Source organism: Antechinus flavipes, chromosome X (genome assembly GCF_016432865.1).
Source record: "Antechinus flavipes isolate AdamAnt ecotype Samford, QLD, Australia chromosome X, AdamAnt_v2, whole genome shotgun sequence".
Classification (NCBI taxonomy): Eukaryota; Metazoa; Chordata; class Mammalia; order Dasyuromorphia; family Dasyuridae; genus Antechinus; species Antechinus flavipes.
In genome coordinates this window covers 58,974,922-59,002,895 of record NC_067404.1, presented here as the reverse complement: position 1 = coordinate 59,002,895, position 27,974 = coordinate 58,974,922, and the positions used below count along the sequence as shown (strand labels likewise).

Genomic DNA, 27,974 nt, shown 5'->3' with positions numbered 1-27,974 from the left:
TAAGAGAGCTCCCTCCTCAATCTCACATTCCTCAAATGCCCCTTACCACCATCTCTTCTTTCACTTTTGTCTCAAAGAAAGACATGGCCCTTCTCCTTGCCATGTCTAGTCTCTTTATAAATACAAGTGATCCCATTCCATCCCTTTTTTCTCTAGCAGATTGTCCCCCTATATCATCCTTTTTCACTAGTCTTCAGTCTCTCCCTCTACATAGGCATTTCTCCTCCATATAAACAAATCCACTTCCACTATCTTCAAAAAATCCTCATTTGCTGTATTCATCCCTGCTAGGTATATCCCATATCTTCCCTCCCTATTTTGGCCAATCTCCTCGAGAAGGTCATCTACAGTTGGTGTCTCAACTTGTCTTTATCTCACTCTCTTAACTCTCTTCAATTTGGCTTCCAACCTTATCATTGGACTGAAACTGCTCTCTCCAAAGTTATTAATGATCTCTTAATTGCCAAATCTAATGGACTTTCCTCAGTCCTCATTCTTCTTGACTTCTGGTGACACAGTTGACCACGTTCTTCTCATTGATACTCTTGCTCTAGGTTTTCATGACACTTCTCTCTTCTGCTTTTCCTCCACCTTGACTGACCACTCCTTTGCAGCCTCCATTCATCCAGGCTATTCATCCAGGTCACATCCACTAATGGTGGGTGTTCTTCGGGGATCTATACTGGGCTCTCTTCTCTTTTCTCTCTACGCCATCTCCTTTGGTGATCTCAGCTCCTAGGACTTCAACTATCATCACTATGCAGAAGATTCTCAGATCTATTTGTCTAGTTCCAACCTCTCGCCCAACCCCCAGCATTGCATCCCCAGCAGTGCCTACTGGACATCTGAACCTGAATATAACCTAGACAGCTTCAAATCAACATATATAAAACTGGGCTACTATTTTCCTCTCTGACAACCTTTAGCTGTTTCTAATTCCTCCATTACTATTGAAGGCATCAATAGCCTTCTGGTCATCCAGGCTCAAAACCTTGGAGTCATTCTCATCTCCTCAATCTCACTCCCATATCCAATGATTTAACAGTCAGTGAATCAATCAGCAAGCACTTATTAAGTGCTTATTATGTGCCAGACACTGTGCTAAGTGCTGGGAATACAAAAACAACAACAAAAAATCCCTACTCTCAAGGAGCTCACAATCTAATAGGAGAGAGAACACGTAAACAACTATGTATGCACAAGATAGATACAGGCTAAATTGAAGTAACAGCAGAGGGAAGACACTGGCATTAAAGGGGATCCTGCAGAACTTCCTGTAAAAAGTAGGATTTCAGTTGGGACTTGAAGGAACCCAGGGAAGCCAGATAACAAAGATGAGGAGAGAGAGTATTCCAAGAATGAGGGACAGTCAGTGAAAATAGGCAGGATTAGTGTAATGCTGGAGAAACTGAGGCAGGAGAGAGATTAGAGAGTTTTTAATATTTTATTAATGGGAGAGTAAGATTGACTGGACAGGATTCTCATCTCAAATTATCCAGTCAGACAGAGATAAAGATATACTGGGACCAAGGAATTCATGTTGGTCCTGGGGCTGGAGGAGACTGTCATCTCAAAGAATCCAGCGTCCAGCATCCACCCAGCAGCCACCATTCTCCAGCAAATAAATGGAGGAACCCCAACTTCTTAAATACCTTTTCTCTGAACAAAGGAAGGGATGAGAAGCGCGGGAAAGTCCCTGTCCAGCTGGAAAAGGCTATAAACCAAAAAAAAAAAAAAAAAAAAAAAAAAAACCCTAGAGACAGGATGTCTGAATACCCAGAGATAAAGATGTCAGTGAAGTATCTTGGAATATTTTAGAGGGATATAATAAATTCTTGAGGACAGAAGATAATCAGGAGGTCTACTCTCTTGTTTATCTTGCTTGGGCTAACAATTTATAACCTTAGCGTAATTGGTCCTCAGTAATGGACCAGAGGGGGCGGTTTACAACTTAGGGGATTGACAAAGAATAGTTAAAGAAACTGAGACAAGGGAAACTAGTGCAGGGAAACTGAGTCAGGACAAAGAGAACTGTGGCATAACATTAGGAAATGAAGTGTCATGCAAAGAATAGTAAAAAGGCCAGTGGCCCTGGATTGTAGAGAACATGCAAAGGAGTGAGATATAAGGAGACAGGAAAAGTAGGGGACAAAGAGCTAGATTTTAAAGGATTTTGAACATCAAGAAAGTATGTATGAAAAATGTGAAAAAAAAAAAAAAGAAAAGAAAAATGTGGCAAAGGTAGAATTAACGAGACCTGGAATAGATTGGATATGAGTGAAGAGTTGAGCATAACAACTAGGTTTCCAGTCTGGGAGATTGGAAGAATGGGTGGTAATACCCCCAGCAGTAAAGTGAAGTTCAGAAGAGGGATGGACTGGAAGGGAGAGATCTTTGACTCCATTCTCACTCTTGCCTATTCCACTGCCAAATCTTGTTGATTCTACCTTCACAACAGTTCACTTCCAGCTCACTGGCCAGTCTGCTCCACCTCCTGAGTGGATTCCTAAAGGATGGACTCCACTCTGAGGCCTGATTGCCTATTAGTGAGTTTCTGCCTTGATCATCACATCTTGAGGAGCCACAAAACTGCTCTCTCTCAAGTATGCAATGATCATTTACTTTCCAAATCCAATGACCTTTTCTCAATCCTTATCCCCCCGGATCATCCTGAAGCCTCAGACATCGTCAATCACCCTCTTCTCCTTAATACTCTCTTCTCTCTCTGTTTTTATACTTCTCTCCTGGCCTTCCAGCTTCTTCTCATATATGTTCAACCTCCACCCCAACTTTCTTGGCCTTTGTAAGTACCCTAACCCCTCCTTCCCAGCTCTCCTTTATGTTTTGTCTTCCCCTGTTAGAAGAGAAGCTCTTCAAGAAGTTGGACTGCTTTATTTTCTTGTCTTTATACCTCCAGCACTTAGCACAGTGCTTGGCAATTTGTAAACATTTAATAAATGCTCTTTCTTTTGTCTCCGTCCCCTTCTCTCCACTTGAACAGCCATCAGTCTAGCTCAGGACTTTGTCACCTCTAGCCCAGATCTTCCTATTGAGCTCCCCAACTCAGGTCTCCTCCCACTCCAGTTCATCCTTCACACAGCTGTCAGTCATTTTTCCTAAAGTGTAGATCTGACCATTAAACCTCATTACTCAATAAACTTCAGTGACTCCCTATTCCCTCTAGACCAAATGTAGACTCTTGCATTTGGCACTGAAAGCTTTACATAGCCTCCCCTCCAAGCACCCTACAATCCAGCTTATAGCTCCTCACCTGGCACTGAACCTCTTCTCTCCATGCTTTGTACTAACCAGCCTGAAATGCTGTCCCCCCACCTATGCCTCTTAGAATCCATAGCTTCTTTCAGTAACTCAAATGCCATCATTTGCAATAGACTTTTCTTTGTCCCTCTAGCTGTCAGAGCCTCGCCCTCTGGGACTAGCTTCCATCTATGTATGTTTGTGTCTTATATGTGGGTGGAGTAGGGAAGGGAAATAAGTACTTATTAAGTACCTACTTTGTGCCAGGCACTGTACTAAGCCCTTTACAGATAGCATTTCATTTGTGCCTATTTGATTATATGTTACCTCCCATTAGAATGTAAATTCCTTTAAGAGAGAAGGGCTGGACTAGATGATGATCTCTCAGGTCCATTTTAGTTCGAAATCTCTGATTTTCTGATCCTTGGAGTCTTCAGAGACACATGTGAGTTTGGTTTTGTTAGTGCAAATATTCTGGTTAATTTGAATTCCACGAATGTACAGCGGCTGGGCAGACAAATAAGGCAGGCAGGAATGCTCTGGAAATTGGAGGAAAGTAGGTCAGGAATTAACAATTCACCAGAGATAATCAACAAGGCAGATAGTTATACTGTGGTCAAAGACTAAACAGTAGCAAACTAACAGCCACATTCATGAATTTTGTATTTAGGTTCTCAGTCCCCAAATAGATTATTTTCTTTGATTTTTATTATGAGTTAATAAATATGAATTTGTATTTCAGAGATTTGTTTGAATTGAACAAATCTTCCATCTCTAAAGCCAATCCTGGCCTTACTAACTCACCTTTATTCAGAGTTTCATCACCTCTTAGATTATTATAGCAGGCGCATTTACCTTTCCCGGTACATCCCTCCAACGTGTACATCCCTGGAAAGCATACTGCCAAAGAAAATGAACTTATCCACAGCATTCTAAATTCTTCCATTTGCTGTAACTGATGGTTCTACCTAAGGATAGTGTGATGCTGGCTGATGGACTAGTACCTGTGTTTTCTTAGTGTTACTTTTTAGGCCAAAAGTAGCATGAGGAGCAGTGAATAGAGCTATACTTTGTTACATCTCAGCTTCAAAGGCTACATTTAGTACACAATCATCTGCAGACAAACAAAAAAACATGCATCAGTACTCCCTTCACTTTTATCTTGGCTTGTAGCCTTTTCAAGTCGAAGAATTTACTATCAGTGCAGTAGTTGACCTTGATGCCATGTTTGTCCTTATTGAAAGCATTTGGCATTATGGCTTCAAATGTTATGCTGTGACTTATGGAAATGTTTTGCATAACTTCATGATGTGGCTTCTCAATTGGAAGTGGGATGGGGAGGAAGGAAAGGAGAGAATCTGAAATTCAAAGTTTTAAAAACAAATGTTTAAAAAAATTGTTTTACATGTAACTGGGGAAAATAAAATATTTTTTTAAAAAACCACATCATGCTAAAAAGCACGGGAGCAAGAATAGACTTGTTTCACTCCATTGGTGACGAGGAAAGCAAGAGAACCTTATCCGTTCTCCAGAACCCGGGCAAGTATGCCATCATAAAATTGACATACAATACAGGGCAACCAAATTTTGACATAATTTTCCATAAACTCTTACAAGTGACAGTATCAAAGGCCTTGGTCAGGTCAGACTTACATTGTGTCTACACCTCTGTTGTACTCCTGGCATTTCTCCTGGAGTTGTCAGGCAGCAAACACCACATCGACTATTAAATTGGCCCTTTCTGAAGCCACACTGGCTTTCAGGTAGATGACCATCTTTCATCAACCTCCCAAGTAGCACTCTGGCAAGAACCTTGCCAGAAATGACTAAGAGAGACCCTTCCTGTGATTGCCTTAGGACAATCTATTCCCTTTACCTTTATAGAAGTGAACAATGGACAATGGACAATTGAATTCCTGGGGAATAACCTCCTCTTGCCATATAATCTAGAAAATTTCAGTCAGCTTTTCGATGAGCAAAGGACACTCTGCCTTCCATCCCCTTGCAATTTTAGCTGAAGTAGAATCAGCACTAGATGCTTCTTCACACAAAAGGAACCTAATGACATTCAAAACCGCTTCTTCAGTTGGAAATTCAGCTAGGGAGGCATTGACTTCAAACGGGTAAACAGCCAATGGCTTCAGCATGTAATTCCGGAGAAACTGAGGCAAGATAGAGATTAAAGAGTTTTTTAATAATTTATTAAATGGGAGAGATATACTGGGATCAAATGGAGCCATGGTTTGGTCCCAGGGCTGAATGAGAGTGATCCTGTTTGAGTGGTCTAGATTCCTGGTGCTCTAGAGGTTAGTGGCTATAAGAGAGTGATTAAGAATCCCCTTTAAATTGGCCGCAGGTTTTAGGAGAGAAAGAATTCATTCCTTCCCAAAATATTAGTTGCAAAATGAAAGTTTATTGTTGGATAGAACTCAGTTTACCCAGAGACTGACTTCTACAGTGGCAGATCTATGGAAAACGGCGTTTTGCACTGAGAATGCTGTTTTCAGTGGACAGAAGGTCCTGGCAGTAAAGGGAGCTACCAAGGTGCAGATGGACTGCAAAAGACCTTCATTGATGGAAGTTTATTATATTGAGTGTCTTAGTCGGGGGTTGAGACAGCCTGATCAGATCAGAACCAGTTGGGGCTGGGGCAGCCCAAGTTGGCTCAGACCCAGTGAGGGCTGGGACAGTCCGGATATCCTGTTGGAGTTCAAAGGGATGCTTTTTGACCAGGATTTGTAATTGAATCAAAGGCCCTGGCATCTAGGAAAGACAACTTGTCTGGGGAGGATATGCCTCAGCCAGGAGGGGCTGGGAATCTGAAAGAAATCACAGATCAATAGGAAATACAGTTTCTTAAAGGGACCACATCAAGACTACTGTCTCCAAGAATCCAGCATCCAGCCAGCATCCAGCTGCCAATTCGCGTTCTCAATGACATATTTATACACAGTAGCTAAACAAAGGCAGGGGGGTGGAGTCCAAACTCTGGTAGGTGGGAATCTCCAGGCAGGAACCATCAACTGGGCTCTGACAGGGGGGTAGGACCATAAATTCTAACAAACTAGGAGTTAAGAAAGTGCCGGACTCCAGACACAATGTCTGGAGTTCCCCTTTTTGAGTTTACATGTTGAGAATTTATAACCTTAGAGCAAATAGTCCTGAGTTATATCAGTCTTCACGAAACCGGAGTGTGTGGGAGGGAGGGGGGAGAAGGGGAGAGAGGAGGTGTTTGCAAGTAAAGAGATTGAGACAGAACAATTAAGGAAACCAAGGCAGGACCAATTAGGGAAACTGAGGCAGAACAATTTAAGGAAACTCAGGACAATTAGGGAAACCGAGTCAGGACAATAAAAGAGAACTGTGGCATAATAAGCATAGATTGATAACACAGTATTGAGAACAGAATGGAAGTGTTTAGCCCATCTCTCTGGAACTATGTTTTTATCACTAATCAATGTGGCTCCATCAGCACTTAGTAGTTGAGATGCATCATAGGTCTTTGCCCCATAAATAATTGCCTTCAGGGCATCATAAAAGTGCTATGGATTGTTACTATTGGCATAAAACTGAATTTCATCTGCCTTCTTACTGAGCCAAGAATCCTGAATCTCTCTAAGCTCCACTTGTACTTTACTTTTGATGGATTTAAAGGCTGCCTTCTTAGAGATGAACTATCTTGCTGATACACCTTGTGGAGTTTTCATTTTTCATTTAGGAAAATCTGAATTTTCCTATCATTTTCATGAAACCAGTCTTGATGTTTGTGAGTGTTCTGATCTACATGAGTAACTGCATTGTTATATACCACATCTCTGAAAGCTGCCCACTCCTTTTCTGCTCCACTGTTGCCAACTGTGTGTTGGCTCAACTTCCCCTCCAAGTTAGCTGTAAACTGTCCCCCTCAGAGAAGTGCTCTAATCTATTAACATTAATTCTTCCAGTTGTCTTTTTGCCTTGGGGCCACCACTTTTGTTGAATGCAATTATTTAGCTGGGAGAGGATAAGTCAAATAGTCCAGCACTCTGGGCCACACATTGCTTCCATCACTCTCACATCCTTGTCTCTTCTCCTTACAATCCCATAGTCTATTAAATGCCAACGTTTGCTTTGAAGGTGCATCCACAAAGTTCTATTTATGTTACTGGAAGACAGTGTTGATGATGGGAAGGTCAAGAGATGCACAGATCTTCAGTAGTGAGTGACCACTGCTATTGCCGTTTCCAACTCCATTCCTCCCAAGGCCTTTCCGCCATGTTGAGTAGTCTGTGTCTACTCTAGCATTAAAGTCACCCAGAATTATAAGCTTGCCCTCTTTTGGTACTTTGACAAGGGTTTCCAGATCTTCATAACACTTTTCTTTGATCTCATCAGGGTTTCATCATGGTGGAATCATCGGCACCAATGTAGATGGCATGGCATTTTCCTATGATCACATTGTCGTGAGCCTGTCATTCACTCCTTTTGGTAGGCAAAGAAGGCTGCCGATTAGTTCAGTTCTGATCGCAAAACCTACACCAGCTTCACAACACTCCTTTTCACTTCAGCCCCTTCAGGAAAATGTATATTTAACTTTAGTAAGCTGGCCTTCATTTGTCAGCCTGTTTTATTCAGGGCTGCTATTTGGATGAGATACCTGCTGAGTTCTCTCACAAGAGTTGTTCATTTTCCAGATCTCCTGGAATTTGTGTTGTTTATGAAGTATACACACATTCCATGTGCTGAGAGTGAGTGGAATCATCTTTGCAGAAGTTTTTGTACATTTTTGTGTGTTTCAACTATAGGGTGGGATCCCCAGCACCATGGTAAGCAGGCCAGGGTTAGGTGAGCAGCAATTTTTAGGACACTTTTTCTAGCTCCATCCTCACACCAGGAGGTGAGCAGTACAATCGTTACAAGGCTGCTCAGACACCATGGGGACTACCGAATCCCACTCATGCTTCCATTGAAAACATGACCCTATGGCTTGGGCTGCCTGTCTACAAGATTGTGACTACAGCTACCAGTGTATGTGCACCTTCTGCTTTGTCACCTGCCTGTCACCACAGGACTTTGAGATAAATAGAAATGGCAAAATGGTATGGGCAATGTCTTTTGATTGGTGCATAAATAGGATTGAAATGAGGCAGAATTTCACGAAGTTGTCAGCCTCATTCTCTCTTCCAAAGTCATCATTGTCCAGTAGCAGGACAGAGTCAAGACAACTGGTGATGGCTCAAGATGCAGTGAATTATCTTGGTAGATTTGATGTCTAAGTTCTAAGTGCACCACCACTTCACATGGCCTTTATGGCCACTGGAACAAATTGTTCTCATCTACCCATTCTGCTAGGGGAAGTCTTCCGAGGCTTGAGGTAGCCACCCTAACTCACCAACAAGGTTGAGACCTCTTACTTAGTCTCAAACCTAGTTTAGCCTGTCTGCCAAAAATGGTTTATGAAGGTGTGGCCACTGTGCACACTACAGCTTCTTGGACCCACAGGTGAGTGAGGTAGATCAGATGGATACCAAAGTGAATGAGATAAGGTGAGATCTTTCAAGACAGTTGTGAAAATCGAGTAAGGCTTCATCTGTTTCAAAGTTTGAGTAGGCCTCCCTGCTATTCTCCTAAGGGCATACTTAAAGTCTCCTCCCTGCTATCCCCCTAAGGGCATACTTAAGTCCCCTTCTTGTTATCCTATTTCAGCCAAATATGGGCAACTATGTACTTATTGGTCAAGTTCAATTTGTTGGATAGTTCCCTCGTTTAGAAAGTAAGATCCTCAGCCAATAAAGATGAGGGTCAGTGGTGGGAGGGGGAATTGGCGTTAGGGATTAAAAGCCTTGACCCTGCCCCCTATGGTGCTTCCTCCCTTCATCTGCTGGATGGGTGGGACACCCTATTCTCTCAAGACTGTATAATAAACTTTGCTTTGCTTCTAGAGATCTATCCAGTTTTTTTTTTGTTTTGTTTTTTTTTATTAATGGTTTCTGACCCGCACAAAAGGTATAGGGTGTGTTCAGTGAAGATCAGTACCTCTGATGTGAGGGTTGCCGAGCCCTTCACAAGGCAGAACACACGCATAGGAGACATGTGTAACTGTTGAGGTCTAGATTTGGGGTACCTAAATGAGATTAGGGTTTAGTTAAGGTCTAGTGGCAGGTTTGGGGTACAGGGAGTCAAGCAAAACTCCCCTGCAACCCCCTTGGATTCAGCGCAAGGATACAGCGGTAAATGGGGTCTAGTAGCAGCGCGAGTTCCCAATAAAAGCATTTATTGGCCCGGAGAGCTAGATTGATAAAAGAGGTTTATTATTAGCTTTGGAAGTAAGGAGATAGGTGAAGATAGAGTTAAGGAGGGCACTGGACAAAGGGTCCAGTGGACAGAGGGTCCTCACATGGCTACCATGTTTGGAATCTCTGCCAAGAGGGGCTCCCAGCGTGGCCTTTTTATAATAGGAGACTTAGCTCGAGGGGCTTTGGGGTGTAGCCCCAAAGTTGGCTCAGATCTGGGTGGGGCTGGGAACAAGTCAGATCTTCTATTGGAATTCAAAGGGACCAGGATTTGTGAATTAAAGGACAATTTACATTATTAACTAGGAGAGGGTAGGAATCTAGAAAGGAATCTTTCCCGGCATCATTCCCCCCTCAAGCAGTTGGAACTTAAATTCATTTAAGGAAAAAGACATGGGGCAAAGTCTCTTATTGAGACAGAGTTGAAGATTTTCTCCTTCCAGGATTTTCCAAGTTCGGGGGTCCCCTCTTTATTCACCCCTCAAGCAGTCACCTCCAAAGGCATGTGGGAAAAGGGGCGCCGATCTCCTCTTAACTGCTTTGAGCTGGCAAGGGTCGTAGAGATTTGGGGTTTCATGCCAGGAGGTGAGGCATGAGGTGTGGGGTTTGAGGATGGCAGCAGGGCATGTGGTCCCAGAGGGGTGTGTGTCCCGGTCAGTCGTTCCCTGTCAGTTGTCCCATGTTCTCCAGGCTGAAGGGCAGTTGAGAGTCCAAAGGTTGAAGCCCAGATCTAGGGAGCAGGTTAAAACCAGGGTGTCATCTAGGGTAGAGATGGCGACAGCAGGATCCATCAGGTCCCTTCTTTGGGCTGCCTGTAAGAATGCTGATGGCCCATCTAACAAGGAGAAGTAGGAGAAAATGCTGGGAGCAAAAGATTATTTGTCTATAGTAAAAAGTGTTAAGTAGCCTCTTTAGCCCTTTGACTCAGCTTTTTCCAGAGAAGCTAATTTCTCCTGGTGTTGGTTCAGGGTGTGGACTAAGAAGTCAGGGGAAACTGGAGGCCTATATATCTAATCAAGATAAGAATGCAATTTAAGCTCTTAGAAATCTTTTAAACTGTGCTGCCTTTCTTTAAAGAGTTGGTTCCTCAATAAGCAAAGATCCTAAAGCCTTCCCCCCACTTTCCCCACTCTTATGGGGGAGAGGTGGAAGGGGTCAGAGGGAGTGCAAAGTATCTCAGCACTGACAACCCAACTTACAGGCCCCTGAGGTGTTGGGACTGTCCTGGGATAAAAAGAGAAATAGGGCCAGACCCCAATTCCCTACCGGGGAGCAGGACGCTGGGAGGCAATTCAGCCCCTGTGGTGTGACGCAGTTTCTCCATTGATCCTCCTGCTTGAACTCAGGACAGAAACTAGGGTCTCCTTGGACAGTTTCCAGGGCACCTATAGGACTAAGTCTGGGAGAGATTTGTATTAAACGGTGCTTCCACTCCAAATGTTTTTTTCAGGAGGCAGAAGTTGCCCTGAGAAGAAAAGAGCTCAGTGTCTCAGGTTAGCGTTAAAGGGAAACCAACAGCTATTAGCAGCAGAGTGGAAGAAACATTGAGGTTTGGACCTGAAAAAGTTGAGATGGTGGGTGGGTCCTAGGTTTCACTAGGCTGAGTCTTTCAGCTTTTAAAGAAACAATCATGCTGGGTGTGTTTTGGCTCCCCGCTTTTGCCTGAGGGCATGTGTTAATTAGTCCCAGGATTAGAAAGAAAAAAGCACTTTAAAGGATGGACTGGTCCAGAGTTCAGGTGTTGAGATTGAGGCATTTTTCTCAAGCCCAGTGTTTGTCTCTGCATTAAGAGACAGCTTAAAATCTCTATAGGGATGGGGAAGAAAGCTAATTCATGGCAAAACCCGGAAAACTTTCCCATTCTATAACGTAACCTTCCTAGACGTCTCTAGAAGGTGTCACAAAGGGCCTCCCAGAGGACCGTTTGCCAAAAGAAAAAACAGGATTTCGTCCTCACAGCGTCCTATGAGAGACAAATTCCCCTCCCCCCCAAGACTCCTGGAGTCTCCCAGCAAGCTCAAATTAGCCCGGCCATTTGAGCCGCCCCCCATTATAGAAGCACGATGTGGTGGGTTTGCCTCAGTGAAAACCTCCTAAGAGGGCCACCAACATTGAGGACAAGGTAGCAAAGGAGAGATGTGGTAGGACTGGATGTGTTCTCCTTTCAATAGCTCCTCTCTTAACTCTAGACAGTATGCATATTCTATTAGCCCTGGGCTCCTTGAGCAGCAAGTCAGGGGCCTAGCCCTGCCTTCCATCAACACACAGTGTAAAGGGCTCTAGGCCTAAGCCTAATCAGGGCCATGAGATTCCCAGCTTTCTCAAAATACAAGGTGGGAGTGGCCCCAAGTACTTGGGCGAAGGAAACCTTTAGATAAAGAAACTCTAGCCCCAGGAAGTAAAAAAGGTTAAAAGATTTAATAGCAGCAACCAAAGTCTGGCCACAAATTAAAATATCTATTTAAGTCAGTTTTACTTCAGGTAACTGTCCTTAAGTTTTAACCATTCCACCTTATGACACCTGAATTCAAAACGCCAGCAAGTATTAGCTGCAGTCCCAAAGGATTTTATCTTCTACAGCAATTATCATTAATCAAGGGCTTCAGATGAATCTAGTTCTCAAGAATCACAGTAAAGGGTTTACAGCTTATACAGCTATCTTTCTCATCTAAGTAGATAGTTTTAAATTTAACATGACACAGATCTTTAAGTCAAAGAAAAAAAATTTTTTTTCATTTTAAACTTCAAGGTTCGCAAGTAACTGAACCAAACTTCATATAACTTATAATTGCCCAACAGAGATGACAAATTTTAAGGCATAACTCAGTTACAAATTACTCAATACCTCTAGAAAACACACATGTAAGTAGGAAGGTAAACTACCAGCATTTTGTTTTAATAACCTATATTTTATATTCCCATCTTAGTCCCTCAATAACTTCTCAAAGGAATGAGGGAGGGAAAACAGGGAACAAGTCTAGAGAACTTGAGAAAAGCACACAGGAAAGAGACTTCTTTCCTAAAGGTATTCACCGAATTCTTAAATGGCTTCAGTTTCTCCCATTAACTCATTTCTTGCTGCAGTCAAGGAATGAGGGGAGAAAAGAAAAAAAAAAAGCCATCTTTTAAAGAATTTAATTTGCCTTGACCTAAAATTTTATTCCCCAGCCATCATTCCAAATGTCTTTCTTGAAGCTGCAACCTGGCCAGGGTTGGAGCCCAAGAAAAAAGCCCTTTGTTGGCAGGGACATAGAACGCCAATCCAGAAAAGAATAGAACCGAGTGTGCTAAGAGCAAAAGGTTTTAGGACTAAGAAAATTAGGAGCAAAAGAGTTCCCACCTGTAGGGTTAGGTAGCAAAGTGAGTGTGAGAGAGAGACAGACCTAGCCTGGTTTACCTAGGTTATCTCTTCACAAGCAGCTAAGAAAAGGTTTTAAGTAGTGCCCTGAGGCTAAGAAAAAAATCTCGTCTTTGTAGACAGCCTTGTGAGCATGCAAAAGCATAATTCTGAGGCTTCCACACAGTTAATGCAGGATGACCAAATCAGGGAAACCAAGTCCCGTTTAAAATGTATGGGACGAGCACACTTCCTAAAGGCTGGAAGCTGCGGCTTTAAGAGCCAGGTAAAGGTCTGGGAGGGGAGCGGCCCACTTGTCCAAATTACTAGCAAAGTTCTGTTTTAAAAGTTGGTGAAAACCTTTCTGGAGATTTAAGATTGAGTCCCCAATCTCCCCACTGTACAGGGAGGACAGGATAGGAGCATTTAAATGGCAGGTTACCAAGCCACATGGGAAAGTTCTGAAACAGGTCTCGAGTTCTACACTCCCCACTCCATGGAAGAAGGGGGAGGAAAGGCCAGAACGAGGGTGGGGGAGGAAGAGATGCCATCTTACCCAGCTCAGTGTGTCTTGAATGGCGAGGGCTCCTCTGGCGGATTCCATGCTGGAACTTGAAGGTGGGGCAGCTCATCTAAGCCCCCAAATCTTGCTGGGAGAGCAAAACCTGAAGGGGAGACCGCTTACCTCTGTCCAGGGAGTAGCAGCCATGGGCAGAGACATTCTCTAAGCTCACCCCAATTCAGTGACGTTTCTCCTCGTGGCTACAGCCTGACCATTAGGAACTCCACTGCATTTAACAGTGGAGTGGGAGAAGGGCTCAAACACAGCTCCTCTTAAGTTTCTCCGACTATCTCCCCAGAACAGATCAAAGAGAGCGCTGACCTGGGACCCCCAGAACAGCCACGTGTCTCCTTGGTCTGGGGGGGAGTGTTAAAGAGACACTGCGTCTCTTGTCTCAACAGTTCCTGCAGGAGAGCAAGACTATCTGGTGATGAAAAAAGATTAGAAATACATTGAGATGCAAAGGAAGAGCCTTTATCTCTCCAAAGGATTTGGACAGAGGAAGTTTCCTCCAGGAAAGATTTAGAGGCAGCGGAGTGTCTACATTGTGGACAGGTAAAAACTTTTATTTTTCCAAATCCTTGCAGCCTCCCTCGTATCTCTTAGAGACAGAGAGCCGACAAAAGAAGGCCTTTTGTCAATCCGCAGCAATTCCTAAAGAATTGTGCCAGAGCTTAGAGCTCCCAACAACGACCCAAGCCCGACCCGAGGGCTTTGGGTGTCCACTGCAAGATAAGGAAAGAAAAAAGTCTTTTACCTTGTCCAAAGTTCCGGATTGCCTGGTCCTGCTATCTAAAAAACAGAAGCCTTTTCACCTGATATGCAAGTAGGGTGAGATGGAACACAGATATATTCTCCCCGTTACCTTTAGAGATAGTGAGACAAAAGAAAGAATGCAGATTCTTCCCGGAAGAATACTGCCTAAACAGCTCAAAGCCCAGATTGGTTCTGAGTGCCCCGAAAACGTTGGGGTTCAGTTTGATCGCCAAATTATCTAGCTTCCGGTGTTCGTTTAGTCAGGGAACCAAATATTGAGGTCTAGATTTGGGGTACCTAAATGAGATTAGGGTTTAGTTAAGGTCTAGTGGCAGGTTTGGGGTACAGGGAGTCAAGCAAAGCTTCCCTGCAACCCCCTTGGATTCGGCGCAAGGATACGGCAGTAAATGGGGTCTAGTAGCGGCACGAGTTCCCAATAAAAGCATTTATTGGCCCGGAGAGCTAGATTGATAAAAGAGGTTTGTTATTAGCTTTGGAAGTAAGGAGATAGGTGAAGAAAGAGATAAGGAGGGCACTGGACAGAGGGTCCAGTGGACAGAGGGTCCTCACATGGCTACCATGTTTGGAATCTCTGCCAAGAGGGGTTCCCAGCGTGGCCTTTTTATAATAGGAGACTTAGCTCGAGGGGCTTTGGGGTGTAGCCCCAAAGTTGGCTCAGATCCGGGTGGGGCTGGGAACAGGTCAGATCTTCTATTGGAATTCAAAGGGACCAGGATTTGTGAGTTAAAGGACAATTTACATTATTAACTAGGAGAGGGTGGGAATCTAGAAAGGAATCTTTCCCGCATCATAACCTGTTTATATAGTAATAGTAACTCACTAGTTACATAGTAATAGTAAGTCATAGGTAAGAGTAACTCATGTTTCTAAGACTACTACTAAGCCCTAATTCAAGTCCTAGCCATAACCCTTCTCTGTTTCTCTTGCCACCTCTTGCTTTCTGCAATTGTCTCTGTTGTGCCACCACTTCCTGGTTTTCTGCCCATCTGCTCTCTCCTGGCTCTCTGCTCCACTGCAACTGTTATGAGACCCATTCCTCACAGGGGAAGGTTTTCTTCTTTAGTTCATAGCCAAAGGGGCTACTTGAGGTTTTTTCAGAGCCAGGACCACAAACCAGACTATCAAAAGACTTGGAATTAGGATAGGTCTCTCTTTTTAATTCCTTTCCTTCTGCCTCAGCTGCCACTCCTTGAACTCAGTCTGCCCTTTGACTTGGGGAAAGTACACTTTCTTCAGCTGTCATCATGCCCCCATGGAATAGTCTGGGTCCATGCAAATCACGTTTGGAACTCACTGAGCAAGATTGAAAGGGTGCTTATGTAGCAGTAAATACCCAGTTAAGACTGCAAACACAAATTTATAGCAAGCACAGTCAGTACAGTTGTGTGACTTCCTCCAACAATGTACACAAGAGGAGAGAGGGCAGGAAGGCAAGAGTAATCCAGGCTGAAAAGGAATGCATGGACAGCAACAGAATAACAGAGCAATGAGTTCCAAAATTTCTTGCTGTTGTTCAGTTGTTTCGGTCACGTCCAACTCTTTGTGACCTTGTTTGGGGTTTTCTTGGCAAAGATACTGAAGTGGTGTGCCATTGTAATGCCGGAGAAACTGAGGCAGGAGAGAGATTAGAGAGGTTTTAATATTTTATTAATGGGAGAGTAAGATTGACTGGACAGGACTCTTGTCTCAGATTATCCAGTCAGACAGAGATAAGTATACTGGGACCAAGGAATCCATATTGGTCCCAGGGCTGGAGGACCCAAAGAATCCAGCGTCCAGCATACAGCTGCCAGACGCCATTCTCCAGCAATGAATGGAGGAACCCCAGCTTCTTAAATACCTTTTTGGAGACAAAGAAGAGAAAGGGAGGGAAAGTTTTTTTTATCAGGGAGGGGAAGCCATAAAACCTAAAAATTCCAGAGACAAAGAAGATATCATGGGTTGGTCTTGGAATATTCTAAAGGAATATTGTAAATCCATAAAAGAATCAGGAGATCTACTCTTTTATCTTGCTAATTTATAACCCGAGAGCGAATAATCCTTAGTTTTACTGGGTCAGAGACAGTAAAGGAAACTGAGTTAAGGAAACTGAGACAGGGAAACTGAGTCAGGAAGGTTAAAGAAAACTGTGGCATAACACCATTTCCTTCACCGGTCCATTTTATAGATGAAGAAACTGAGGCAAACAATGTTAAATAATTTGCCCGGGGTCATACAACTGTTAAATGTCTCAGGTCACATTTGAACTGACTTCAGGACTGGCACTCTCTCTACTGTCAGAAAAATGAATCTCAACTATATCAGAAGCATTTCTGGCCATAAGCTTCCTGTGTAAGGGCACTCCACGAATGTACCATGACCATGCACGTTCCCTGTTTGTTTCCTTTCATGTGCACTCCCTGGGCATGTCCCATCCTACCATTCATGGTGTGTGTAATAACCAGGCAGTAAACATTATTAAGCAGCTAGGTCTCGGGAACTGAACTAAGTGCTAAGGATACAAAGAAAGGCAGGGCAGTCCTGGCTCTCAAGGAGCTCACAGTCTAACAGGAGAGACAATACATATACATACACTTAGGCTAAATTAGAGATAATCAACAAAGGGAAGTGTATAGCATTGAGAAGGATCAGAAAAAAAGCTTCCCTTACAATGGAGGATTTTGCCTGGACCCTGAAGGAAGCAAGAGAAGGCAGAAGTAGAAATGAGGCAGGATAGCGGCCCAGGAATGAAGAACAACTATTAAAAATGCCCAGAATCTGGAGATAAGGTGTCTTGTCTGAGGAACAATAGAGGCCAGTTTTAAAAGATCACAGAATAGGTGGAGATGAGGAAGGTGTAAGAAGACTGGAAAGGTTAGAGGATATAAGATACGAAGGGTTTTGAATACCAAACAGAGGATTTTGAATTTGATCCTGGAAGGGAGAGACAGCTTCTGGAGTTTTTAGAATGGGCAAGTGGGAAGGTGGAGGCGGTTGTAATAGTCAGACTTAGCGATTTAGGAAGATAAATTTGACCCACGAGAAGGATGGTTGAGGCAGGCAGACCTGCTATTGCAGCAGTCCAGGGATGAGGTGATGAGGATCTGCACTAAAATGGTGGCAGTGTCACAGGAGACAAGGGAATATCTTTGAGAGATGTTATGTTACAAAGGTAAAAATCAATAGGCCTTAGCAGCAGTTTGGATAAGGGAATGAGAGACAGTGAGGAGTTGAAGATGAAACCTAGGTTGGGAGCCTACGTGACTAGGTGGTACCCTTGACAATAGGAATAGGACAGTTAGGAAGAGGAAAGAATTTGGGGGGAAATATATTGAATTCAGTTTTAAATGTGTCATTTAAGATGTCTGGTTAATGAGAAAACATTTTTACAGTCAAAGGTTCTGATAAAGGCCTCATTTCCAAAATATCTAGAGAATTTGTTGAGGTCTAGCTTTGGGGTACCTAAATGAAATTAGGGTTAAGGTCTAGTGGCAGGTTTGGGGTACAGATTCGCAAGGGGGTCTACTAGCGGCGCGAGTTCCCAATAAAAGCATTTATTGGCCCGGAGAGCTAGATTGATAAAAGAGGTTTATTATTGGATAAGCAAAGTTAAAGTATAGGCAAAGGTAGAGATAAGGAGGGCACTGGACAGAGGGTCCAGTGGACAGAGGGTCCTCACATGGTAGCCATGTTTGGAATCTCTGCAAAGAGGAGTTCCCAGGGGGGCCTTTTTATAATAGGAGACTTAGCTCGAGGGGCTTTCGGGTGTAGCCCCAAAGTTGGCTCATATCCGGGTGGGGCTGGGAACAGGTCAGATCTTCTACTGGAATTCAAAGGGACCAGGATTTGTGAGTTAAAGGGCAAATTACATTTTAACTAGGAGAGGGTGGGAATCTAGAAAGGAATCTTTCCCGCATCAAATTGACTCTAATTTCTAAGAAATCAAGCCATTCTCCAATTGATAAATGGTCAAAGGATATGAACAGACAATTTTCAGATGAGAAATTTAAACTAGCCATATGAAAAGGTGCTCCAAATCATTATTTATCAGAGAAATACAAATGAAGACAACTCTGAGATACCACTATACACCTGTCAGATTGGCTAGGATGACAGGGAAAGATAATGAGGAATGTTGGAGGGGATGTGGGAAAACTGGGACACTGATACATTGTTGGTAGAATTGTGAATATATCCAGCCATTCTGGAGAGCGACTTGGAACTATGCTCAAAAAGTTATCAAACTGTGCATACCCTTTGATCCAGCAGTGTTACTACTGGGCTTATATCCCCAAGAGATACTAAAGAAGGGAAAGGGACCTGGATGTGCCAAAATGTTTGTGGCAGCCCTGTTTGTAGTGGCCAGAAACTGGAAACTGAGTGGTTGCCCCTCAATTGGAGAATGGCTGAATCAATTGTGGTATATGAATAGTATGGAATATTATTGTTCTGTAAGAAATGACCAGCAGGTCATCAGCAGGATGATTTAAGAAAGCCCTGGAGAACCTTATATGAACTGATGTTGAGGGAAATGAGCAGGACCAGAAGATCATTATTTACTTCAACAACAAGACTATATGATGATCCATTCTGATGGACGTGGCCCTCTTCAACAATGAGATGAACCAAATCAGTTCCAATAGAACAGTAATGAACTGAACCAGCTACATCCAGGGAAAGAACTCTAGGAGATGACTAGGAACCACTACATAGAATTCCCAATCCCTCTATTTTTGTCCGCCTGCATTTTTTATTTTCTTCACAGGTTAATTGTACATTACTTCAAAGTCCAACTCTTTTTATACAGCAAAATAATTGTATGGACATGTATACATATATTGTATTTAACATATACTTTAACATATTTAACATATATGGATCAACCTGCCATCTGGGGGAAGGGGTGGAGGGAAGGAGGGAAAAAGTTGGAACAAAAGGATTTGCAAGGGTCAATGCTGAAGAATTACCCGTGCACATATCTTGTAAAAAAAAAAAAAAAGCTATTAAAAAAAGTTAACCAAGAGGTTAATGTGTAATTTTCCCAGTGTCACACAGCTGCTAAGTGTCATAGCTGGGACCTGAACCCATGTCTTCCTGAATCTGAGATACTATGTGTATTATTGCATACTACCCTTCATATGAAGGATTCAATAACAGTACAGATAGAAATATTTAAATTTTCTTTTAAAACAACTAATAGTAATATTATTAGCACTAATAAATATGGTCCTAATAACTGATTTTAAAAAATGCTTCTTAAATAAATACAAGCTATTACAAGTATGCCTTATAGCGTACTACTCCTCTTCAAAGTTTTCAGATGAGATCAAAAATATGAAAGCATGTGAAACATGTTTAGAAGAACTGCACACATTTAACCTATATTAAATTACTTGCTATCTAGGGGAAGAAGGAAGGGAGAAAAATAGGAACACAAGGTTTTGCAAGAGTGAATGTTGAAAACTACCTTTGCATGCATTTGGAAAAATAAAAAAGCTATTACAAAATGAAAAAATATGAGACAGCATTTTGAAAACTAGGACTCACACAAATACAGTGCATCACCCCTATTTTAAAAGAGGATCACAGGGAGAATCCAAAACAATGAATTTCCAATATGACTCTGATCAGGCATAGTGGCATCTAAGCAAGCTTAATCAAGGATAGCCTTCGGGTACCTTTAAAACTCTACTCATATAGGATAATTTGGCTTGTCTCTAGAGAAAACCAGTTCTTTCTCAGGACAACATAGTAGGAAACAGCATTTGACTTAAGCTCGTAATACTTGGATTTGAATTCTGGCCCTAATGCTTATGTTTTGACTTTTGGCATATCATTTCACTGCTCTTAGTTTGTTTCTTCACATATAAGAAAAATTGGCTAGAAATGTCATCTATCTGTATAATAATGTACGCAATATTATTTGGTTCACCTGTCAAAGAATCACAAAACTCTGTGATAGGAGGGGTAAAAAGAATGTGTAGTTGCAAAGTAATAAATATCCACCAGATGGAGACATTGCTATTCCTCAGCAACAGAGGACTTGGCAGTTGTGACAAGAACCAACCAATGATCTTGAGAAAAGGGATCTTGGGAAATCTGTCGAGTCTAACATCCCGAGCAAGTAACTCCACCAGGTTGCTATCCTTTTCTTAAAACATGTGTAGGGAAAGGGATCTCAGAAGATTCTTCAACACAGCAGTCAGTGATCATTCTTATTGGCCTTCCTCTCCACGTGAAAAAATGCCTTCTGTTACAATTTTAAATCTTAACTTTCTTCTTGTTTGATCCTCAAAGCTTTCTAAGGCTATGCAAATGGAATATAAGTTCTGACAATTGTCCCATCTTGGAGCAGCTTTAAATACGGGCCCTGATGAATGGTCATTTACAGGCTAAGGATGGCCTGTGGAACTGAGAATGTGTCTCCACATTAGGGATGCTTGGAAAATCACTATGTAATCATTCCTAGTGGCTTGCTTTATCCTTAGAAGCCATGATTACCTAAATTAAAAAACAAAACAAAACAGAACCAAAACGTAACATGATGGACAACTTTAGAATTGCAATACATTTGTCTTATGAAAATAAAAGAAATAATCACCATTATGCATACAAACTAAACTATAAATTCAATTCAGTTTCATAAGCATTTATTGTGCACTTACTATATGACAAGTACTGGGGCCAAAAATACAGCAAATGAAGCAATCCCTGCCCTTAAGTTTAGATTTGACATGTGTGTTCCTTCATACATATGCCCCTCCCTTCCATGCATTTTCCCTAGGAATGTCTGATCTTCTCACTTGTGGTGAATAAATGGAAAAAATGTGTCCCAGGTTTATAGGTGAAATGATCTGTTCCCTTGCTCCTATGCCCTGTGGGGGCACACCATCATTATTTTGTAGTACTATTACCACAATCCATATATATATATATTTTGCTGAGGCAATTGGGGTTAAGTGACTTGCCCAGTGTTACATAGCTAGGAAGTGTTAAATATCTGAGGTCCTATTTGAACTCAGGTCCTCCTGACTTCAGGGCTGGTGCTCTTTCCACTGTGCCACCTAGCTGCCCCAATCCATATTTCTTCATAGAAGTGCAGCATTCATCCAAGGAGTAGGCTGCTTGATCAGCTGGATTGACCATAGAAAACTGTACTATTTCCCAAATGGAACTGGAAATTTTGAGTGTGGGTCAAAGAGTTTATTGACCTGGCTGGTATTCCCACAAGTGAATACTAGCTTTGTCTACCTGATTTCATCAAACACATATGTAGATTTTACATGTGTAGCCCCCTTCAGTAGGATTATTGCCATAGAGAAATAAAGTATTCTCTTACTCAATGAGTTCTCTTTATGCATGTAGCTTCTGCCCACGAAAAAAAGTATTTGTTCAACTGACATTGATAAAGAACCTGTTATGTACAGCGTTCAGTGTTAAATACTGAAAACAATACAGAAATTAGATAAGAAAAAGTTCGTGTCCTCAAAGAGCTTACAGCCTAGAAGGGGAATAAGACACAGACAATTCTAAAATAGGTAGTTTTCACTTTATGTAAATGGACCATTTCCCAGACTTCTAGGTAAAGCAATTTTTCTGTAAGGTGAATTTGCTCCTACTCACCCATTTTGCTTAGCCTATATAACAAAGATATACACAAAATAATACCTTTATGCAAATCATCAAGATGCACTAAAATATAGCCACATTTAATACTGTCCCGTGATTATAAACAGAATTATGAAAAGTAAAGTTAATGATAAAGCATGTACAGTAAAGTTAACATAGGTGTGTGGTATGGGGCTCCTTTCCTGCCCATTGCACCTAGCCTTTATCACTGATGGCTGGCTGCACAACTTTTTAATGAAGCTATTGACAGTGCCTCTCTCTCCCCCTCCCCGCATATCTGATGTCAGCAAACAATATTATCTTCGAGTAGTGTTACAAATTTAATTTTTTTTTAATTATTTGGATTTATCTTTTCAATATTTGGAAAAAAATTCACTCAGATGACAAAATGCTTTTGCCAACTGTTTTGTCATGAACCTTTATGGTTTGACCTCAGGTTCTGAAGCTTCCCTTTCTTATTCTGCAATCTTTGTAGCTAACAACTCAATCAGATCCTCATTCCACAGTTCTCCACATCATTCTCATCCACTTCTAGCTCCAATTTCAATGCCAATTTTACAATCTTGTTATTCACTTCTTTGAATATTTCCACTTTGTCAGATCCATGAATTTCAAGTATACTTATGCCTTTCAGAATCATTTTGGGGGGAAGGGTGGGCAAGGGAGTGAGGCAATTAGGATTAAGTGACTTGCCCAGGGTCACACAGTTAGTTTAAATGTCAAGTGCCTGAGGCCAGATTTGATCTTTCAGAATTCATTATATAGCCAAATTTGTGAATTTATGTAAAGTGAGAATTGCCTGTATATATTACAGGATAAGCACAGAGAGACAAGGTGGTACAGGGGGGCAGAGGGCCAGGCATGGAGTCAGGAAAACTTTGGTTCAAGTCCTGTCTCTGATACTTACTGTGTGACTTCGGGCACATCATTTAAGTTTTCTGTCCTCAAGCACCTCTTTAATATGATAAATGACAAAGGAGTTGTTAATCTTCACCTAGTAGAGGAGAGAGGAAGTGTCCACATTGGAAAGCCTCTAGACCAGTGATGTCATAGAGCTTGAATGGATCAAAAGTATGTATTCATCCGTGTGTATACAATAGCACTGTGGGGGGAAAAGTACTACATGAGGCCTGGTGGGGGAATTTAGAAGATTAAGAGAAGTGGCACAAAAGAATCATGAAGGCTGCTTGAAGGAAATGGAAGCTGAGTTACTGCATAAAATGACAGAATTTAGAAGGCACCTTAAAGGTCTACTCCATTCCATTATTCTATAATCAAAGGAAACTAAGATCTGGAGTAGCTTCTTTTAGAATTCTTTTTCACTACTATCACAAGGAAGAACAGAAAGCAGCAGGCTTTCTTTGGGGTCTAAACACCTCATCCACAATCATAGAAACATCAGACTCAGAATGACTTCCTCTCCATAGGTAGATCAATTATGCCACTCCAGAACATCGCCCCCTCCCCCCAACACACACACACATACACACATACACACACACACACACACACACACACACACCTCCATACAATGTACCTTTCTTAGACACATATACATAAACTTATCCTATGAGAACTATATCCATCACCTTCTTTAATGATGATGATAGTATTTATAGAACAGGTTTGCAAATGCTTTACATATGTTATCTCATTTGGTCCTCAAAAATGAGGTAGCTGCTATTATTATCTCCATTTGTAGATACTGAAACTGAAGTTTAAAGATATTAAGTGACTTTCTCAGGGTCACACTGCTAGTAGGTATCATTTAAAGTCAGGTCTGCCTGATTCCAAGTTTAGCACTCTCTCTACTACGCCAGCCGCCTAGTAGCCAAAGGATCAGTAGCTTTAGGAGGTCTCATGCTGGTATTGAACAGTGTCACGGCCCAAGAGTTTCAGTCTTCCAGTGGTTTAGTCAAAATCAGCTGTGCATTTTCCTCCCTAATGTTTCTGTTGCCTAGTGCATTTCTAATGCGGGCCCAGAACAGAGGCCTCTCCTGAGGATTCTCAGGCCAGGTAATAAATGTTTGCCTTTTCACGAGTTTCCGGAGTCGATGGTAGCTGGATAGTCGGTAGTTGGGGATCTCCTCCAGGAAAATCAAGATGATCACATCCTGGTAGTCATAGAACATCCTGAGACTAGCCAGTTGCACTTCCAGCCTGCACCACTCACTTCGGAGATAGTCGTTGCTGACAATACAGAGAGTCTTTCGACTGGTGTTAATGGCATTCTGAATATTCTCAAAGATGTCCATTCCTGGTTCAAAGTCCCGATGGTGCAGGCAGAGCTTAAAAGTAGGCTGGCCACCCATTTCGAGGGCAGGTGCAAGCTGCTTATAAACCCATTGCTCATCAGCGGCATTGAAGGAGACAAAGGCGTCATAGATGAACTCCCTTTCTGTCCGATGCCACTTGGCCAGGTACAAGGATTTAAACATATAGATCCCATATCGCATGGATGAGATCATGTTGGTACCGAACCAAGAGAAGATCATAGTTGCAAGCACCAGGCTGAAAGAGCAGAAGAAGTAAATTTTACCTGTGTCAAAATTGCATATGGCAGTATCAAAACCCACTAGCAGGCTCTGTGTATTTGGCTGTTGACAACGAAAGCTCCCCAGGTAGGGGATGTGGACACTAGGAGTACTGATGGACCAGTTCCTGAACCACTCATTATCACAGGTGCACTCAAGCTTATTCCCATAGACATCAAAGTATGTCAGAGACTTCAGGTTCTGCAATAGATTTTGATGAATAATTTTCAGGTTATTGAACCTCAAGGAAAAGACTTGAAGGTGTTCCAAACCAAAAAACATTTCAGGAACTAATGAATCCAAGTTGTTATTCTCTAGTCGCAATATTTTCAGTTGTTTGAGCTTTTGGAATAAGGAGGTATTTAAATAGAGACCCCGATCTCCAGCTTTTGTCCCCGAGATATCCAACCTGGTGAGATTAAGCAGTTGGTCCAACTGGAGGTGATCTAGAAATACCTTGGAGTTCTTTCCCAGTAGTAGTTCCTGCAAACTACCCAGTCCTTGGAAGAAGTTGATTGGGACAACCTGAATCCCATTTATTTGTCCTTCTAGGTTGAGGTATTTGAGGGATGGGAGATCCTTAAAGGGAGGATACTGGAGGCTCCTGGTAGTTTCATAAGTTATCTTATTAAAACTAAGGTCTAAAATCTCTAGTCCTTCCAGTCCCAGAAACACACCAGGTTGAAAATCAGACAGGATGTTGTATGCCAGATCAAGTTTGTGTAGTTTGGTGAGGCCAGAAAAGACCTTTTTCTCTATAGTGGTCAGGCGATTCTGGGAGAGGGTCAGAACCTGAAGCTTCTTCAGAAATAAAAAAGTGTTCCCTTTCAGAGTTCGAATATTGTTCTCCCGAAGATTTAGGTTCTCAAGACTCAAAAACTGACTAAAAGAGTATTTATCAATTGCCACTATCCAGCACCCAGCCAAGTCAAGCTCTTTCAGTGTATGTAAACTATAGAAGGACAGGTTGTTGAGCTTCGTGATTGGGTTTCTGGAAAGAGAGAGAGACTGCAAACGTTCGAGAGGAGCAAATGCAAAATCTGGAAAGGTTTCGAGCCTATTTCTACTGAGGTCTAAAGCTGTCAAATTCTGGAGGGAAGTCCAAGTCTTGTTGCTGATCAGGGAAAGCATGCAGCTGTTCAGATTCAGCCATTCAAGGCTGGGCATGCCATTGAACTCACCATCACAGAGACGGACCAAATCTTTATTGTTGCTCAGGTCAAGGGACAAAAGCATAGTACAGTTGGCGAGGCGTTTGATGTCCTCTGAGTTAATTCCATTTTTCTTAAAAAATAATGTCTTTATCTCGGGCAAGTTTTGGAGGAGGTGACATACTGTGTTCAAGCTGGGTGGTGGATTAATATCACTGAGGTCCAGCTCCATCAGATTCTGCAGATGTTGGGCCTGAAGCTTTCCCACGTTCATCTGTGTCCCACTCAAATTCAAACTCGTCACCTGGGGTAGAGACTCCAGATGCACATTTTGGATAGCATTCTGGGAGACATCCAAGGTGGTTAGATTAGGAAGTGACAGAGTAGAAAAATCCAAGTCTACCAGATTGTTCTTCATCAAGATCAGCTTAGTGAGGGAAACCAGGGTTATTGGACTACAATTCAGAAAAGCAATAATGTTGTTTGTGAGATCAAGAATTTCTAGGCGTGGGAGATGCTGGACAGCTTCCAGGATGTTGGAAAAATTAGTTATTGCGTTACGAGACAAGCTCAAGTACTGTAAATTGACAAGTGGGACAAAAGCATTTTCATGGATCCAGGTAATTTGATTGTGGCTCAGGAGCAAAGTTTTCAGACTGGATAGGCCCTCAAAAGAAGAGTTAATATTCTTAAGTTTATTTTCTACCAGGTTCAAAAGGGTCAAATTTTTAAGCCCCTGGAAGGCTCCTGGACCAATGTCCCAGATAAAGTTCCACTCCAGTCTAAGATCTATAAGATTAGACAGATTAGCAAAGCTTCCAGAAGGCACAGTTTTGATTTGGTTGTGTGTAAGGTTGAGATGAGTGATATATCTAGGGAGATCATGAATGCCTTCCTTCAAGCTGGTGATGTTCTTCCGGACACAGATCACATGGTGAAAGTCAAACTCATACTGGGTGCAGTGACGGAATCCATACATCTCGACCAGTGATGGCAAAGAAAACTCAGCAAATATGAACCAAAGCCATTTCAATGTCACACCTTTGGTTTCAGGGTTCATCTTGTTGACCGTAGACCCAAGAGGCTCAGTAAGAAAAGGTCCCTTCACATGTATGATGCTTCAGACTTCATCCCAGCTTTGGTTTCTCTGCAAAAAGAAGAGAAGTACTGGAGAGCATTTTCTCCTCCTAATAAACAGTTGGAAGTCACTTGTGGGGAAGTAGAAGCCTTTGTACTTCAATCCTTCTTTCTATTCCAAACCTATTTCTAATGAAACCTCTGTGGATTACTGCCTCAGTGATCATTTTGGGGTTTTTCCCCTAGAATCAAGATTGGTCTTACATATAGGCAAAGTAGGCAGTTAGTTGTCTATTTATGACTCCGGGACAGCTAACCTGCTCTATATCCATTTTTCCCATTGTCTAGGTTAATGTCTAAAATATTTGATCAGAAATTAATTTTGTATGAGGCTTTCATTTTGCCTGCAGCAAAGAAGAGGGAAAGAACACTGGGCTGGGGAGCAAGAGATTTGATGGTTCTGGTCTTGGCTCTGCTACTAATTAGCTTGGTAAAGTTGGATATGTCACTCTCTGACAATCACGTTAAGAGCTAAGGCCCCATCTAGATAAAGGATTCCATGTATTTCTGTTAAATGTCAATGTGATAGTTTCAAAGATGCCTTTTTGCTTTAAATCTAAAATCTGATAAACTCTGTGAGGTAATGAGCCTCAAGAGAAATTGAGAACTCAGTGTGATCAGTTCACTCATAGAATAAATAGTTCTCAGAGCTAGAAAGGACCTCAGAAGTCATCTAAAGCCACCTATACCTGACCAACCTTTCCTTCCATAATCTCTTCAATAAGTAGTAATTCGGCCTTTATATGAACCCCTCTGGGGCAGAGAAACCCACTACCTCCCAACCTACTCCTTTCTACTATGGAAGCATATTAAAAAAACTTTTTTAAAAAATCAATCAAAAGTACTAATAAAGGATCTTTTCTCCAATATAAAACCTTTTCCAGAATTTTCTCTTTAGGAAAAGAGATAGAACAAATGCTAAGGCCTTTCTCAGAGAAACAGATTAAGGATGAGTTTAAGGACACTAAAATCATGTCGACATAAGATCATCACACATACCCCTTCACACATAGTAAGTGAACCGACTTCTATGACTAATTCACCCAAGGGCAATATCTTATCTGATTTTGCATACATAAGTTAAAATACTGATCACTGGGAAGAAACCCTTTCAACCCTTGAGGTAAGTGGTCCAGGAAGGAATTAGATAGTAACTGTTGTGGAATGTTAACCCCAAACTGTATTTCAACACCATGATCACTTCCTTGTTCAAGATGCCTATAAATGTTTTAGCAAATCATCCTGGGGATAGAGACTCATGTCCAAGGGCATGGGGAAGACTATGTCCATTTAGATGTCTATCTTAGGGTTAAAAATCCTTAGGTATTGGATTTATGA

At 42.0% G+C, this 27,974-nt stretch overlaps 1 protein-coding gene and 1 long non-coding RNA gene across 2 annotated transcripts in view; both read right to left on the bottom strand.

Moving 5' to 3' along the window:
- Positions 1 to 9,527: 9,527 nt before the first annotated feature.
- LOC127542428 (uncharacterized) overlaps positions 9,528 to 27,974 on the bottom strand; it is a 38,550-nt gene continuing 20,103 nt past the window's right edge. The window contains exons 3-4 of the long non-coding RNA XR_007948672.1: positions 13,424 to 13,532; positions 9,528 to 10,365 (exon numbers count right to left, since the gene is read on the bottom strand). This is a non-coding gene — a long non-coding RNA (uncharacterized LOC127542428). The remainder of the gene's footprint in view (positions 10,366 to 13,423; positions 13,533 to 27,974) is intronic.
- LOC127542427 (toll-like receptor 13) lies at positions 23,336 to 26,670 on the bottom strand. Its single transcript, XM_051968002.1, has one exon. It carries the CDS (start codon positions 26,557 to 26,559, stop codon positions 23,710 to 23,712), a length of 2,850 nt encoding a protein of 949 aa, XP_051823962.1. The 5' UTR covers positions 26,560 to 26,670; the 3' UTR covers positions 23,336 to 23,709.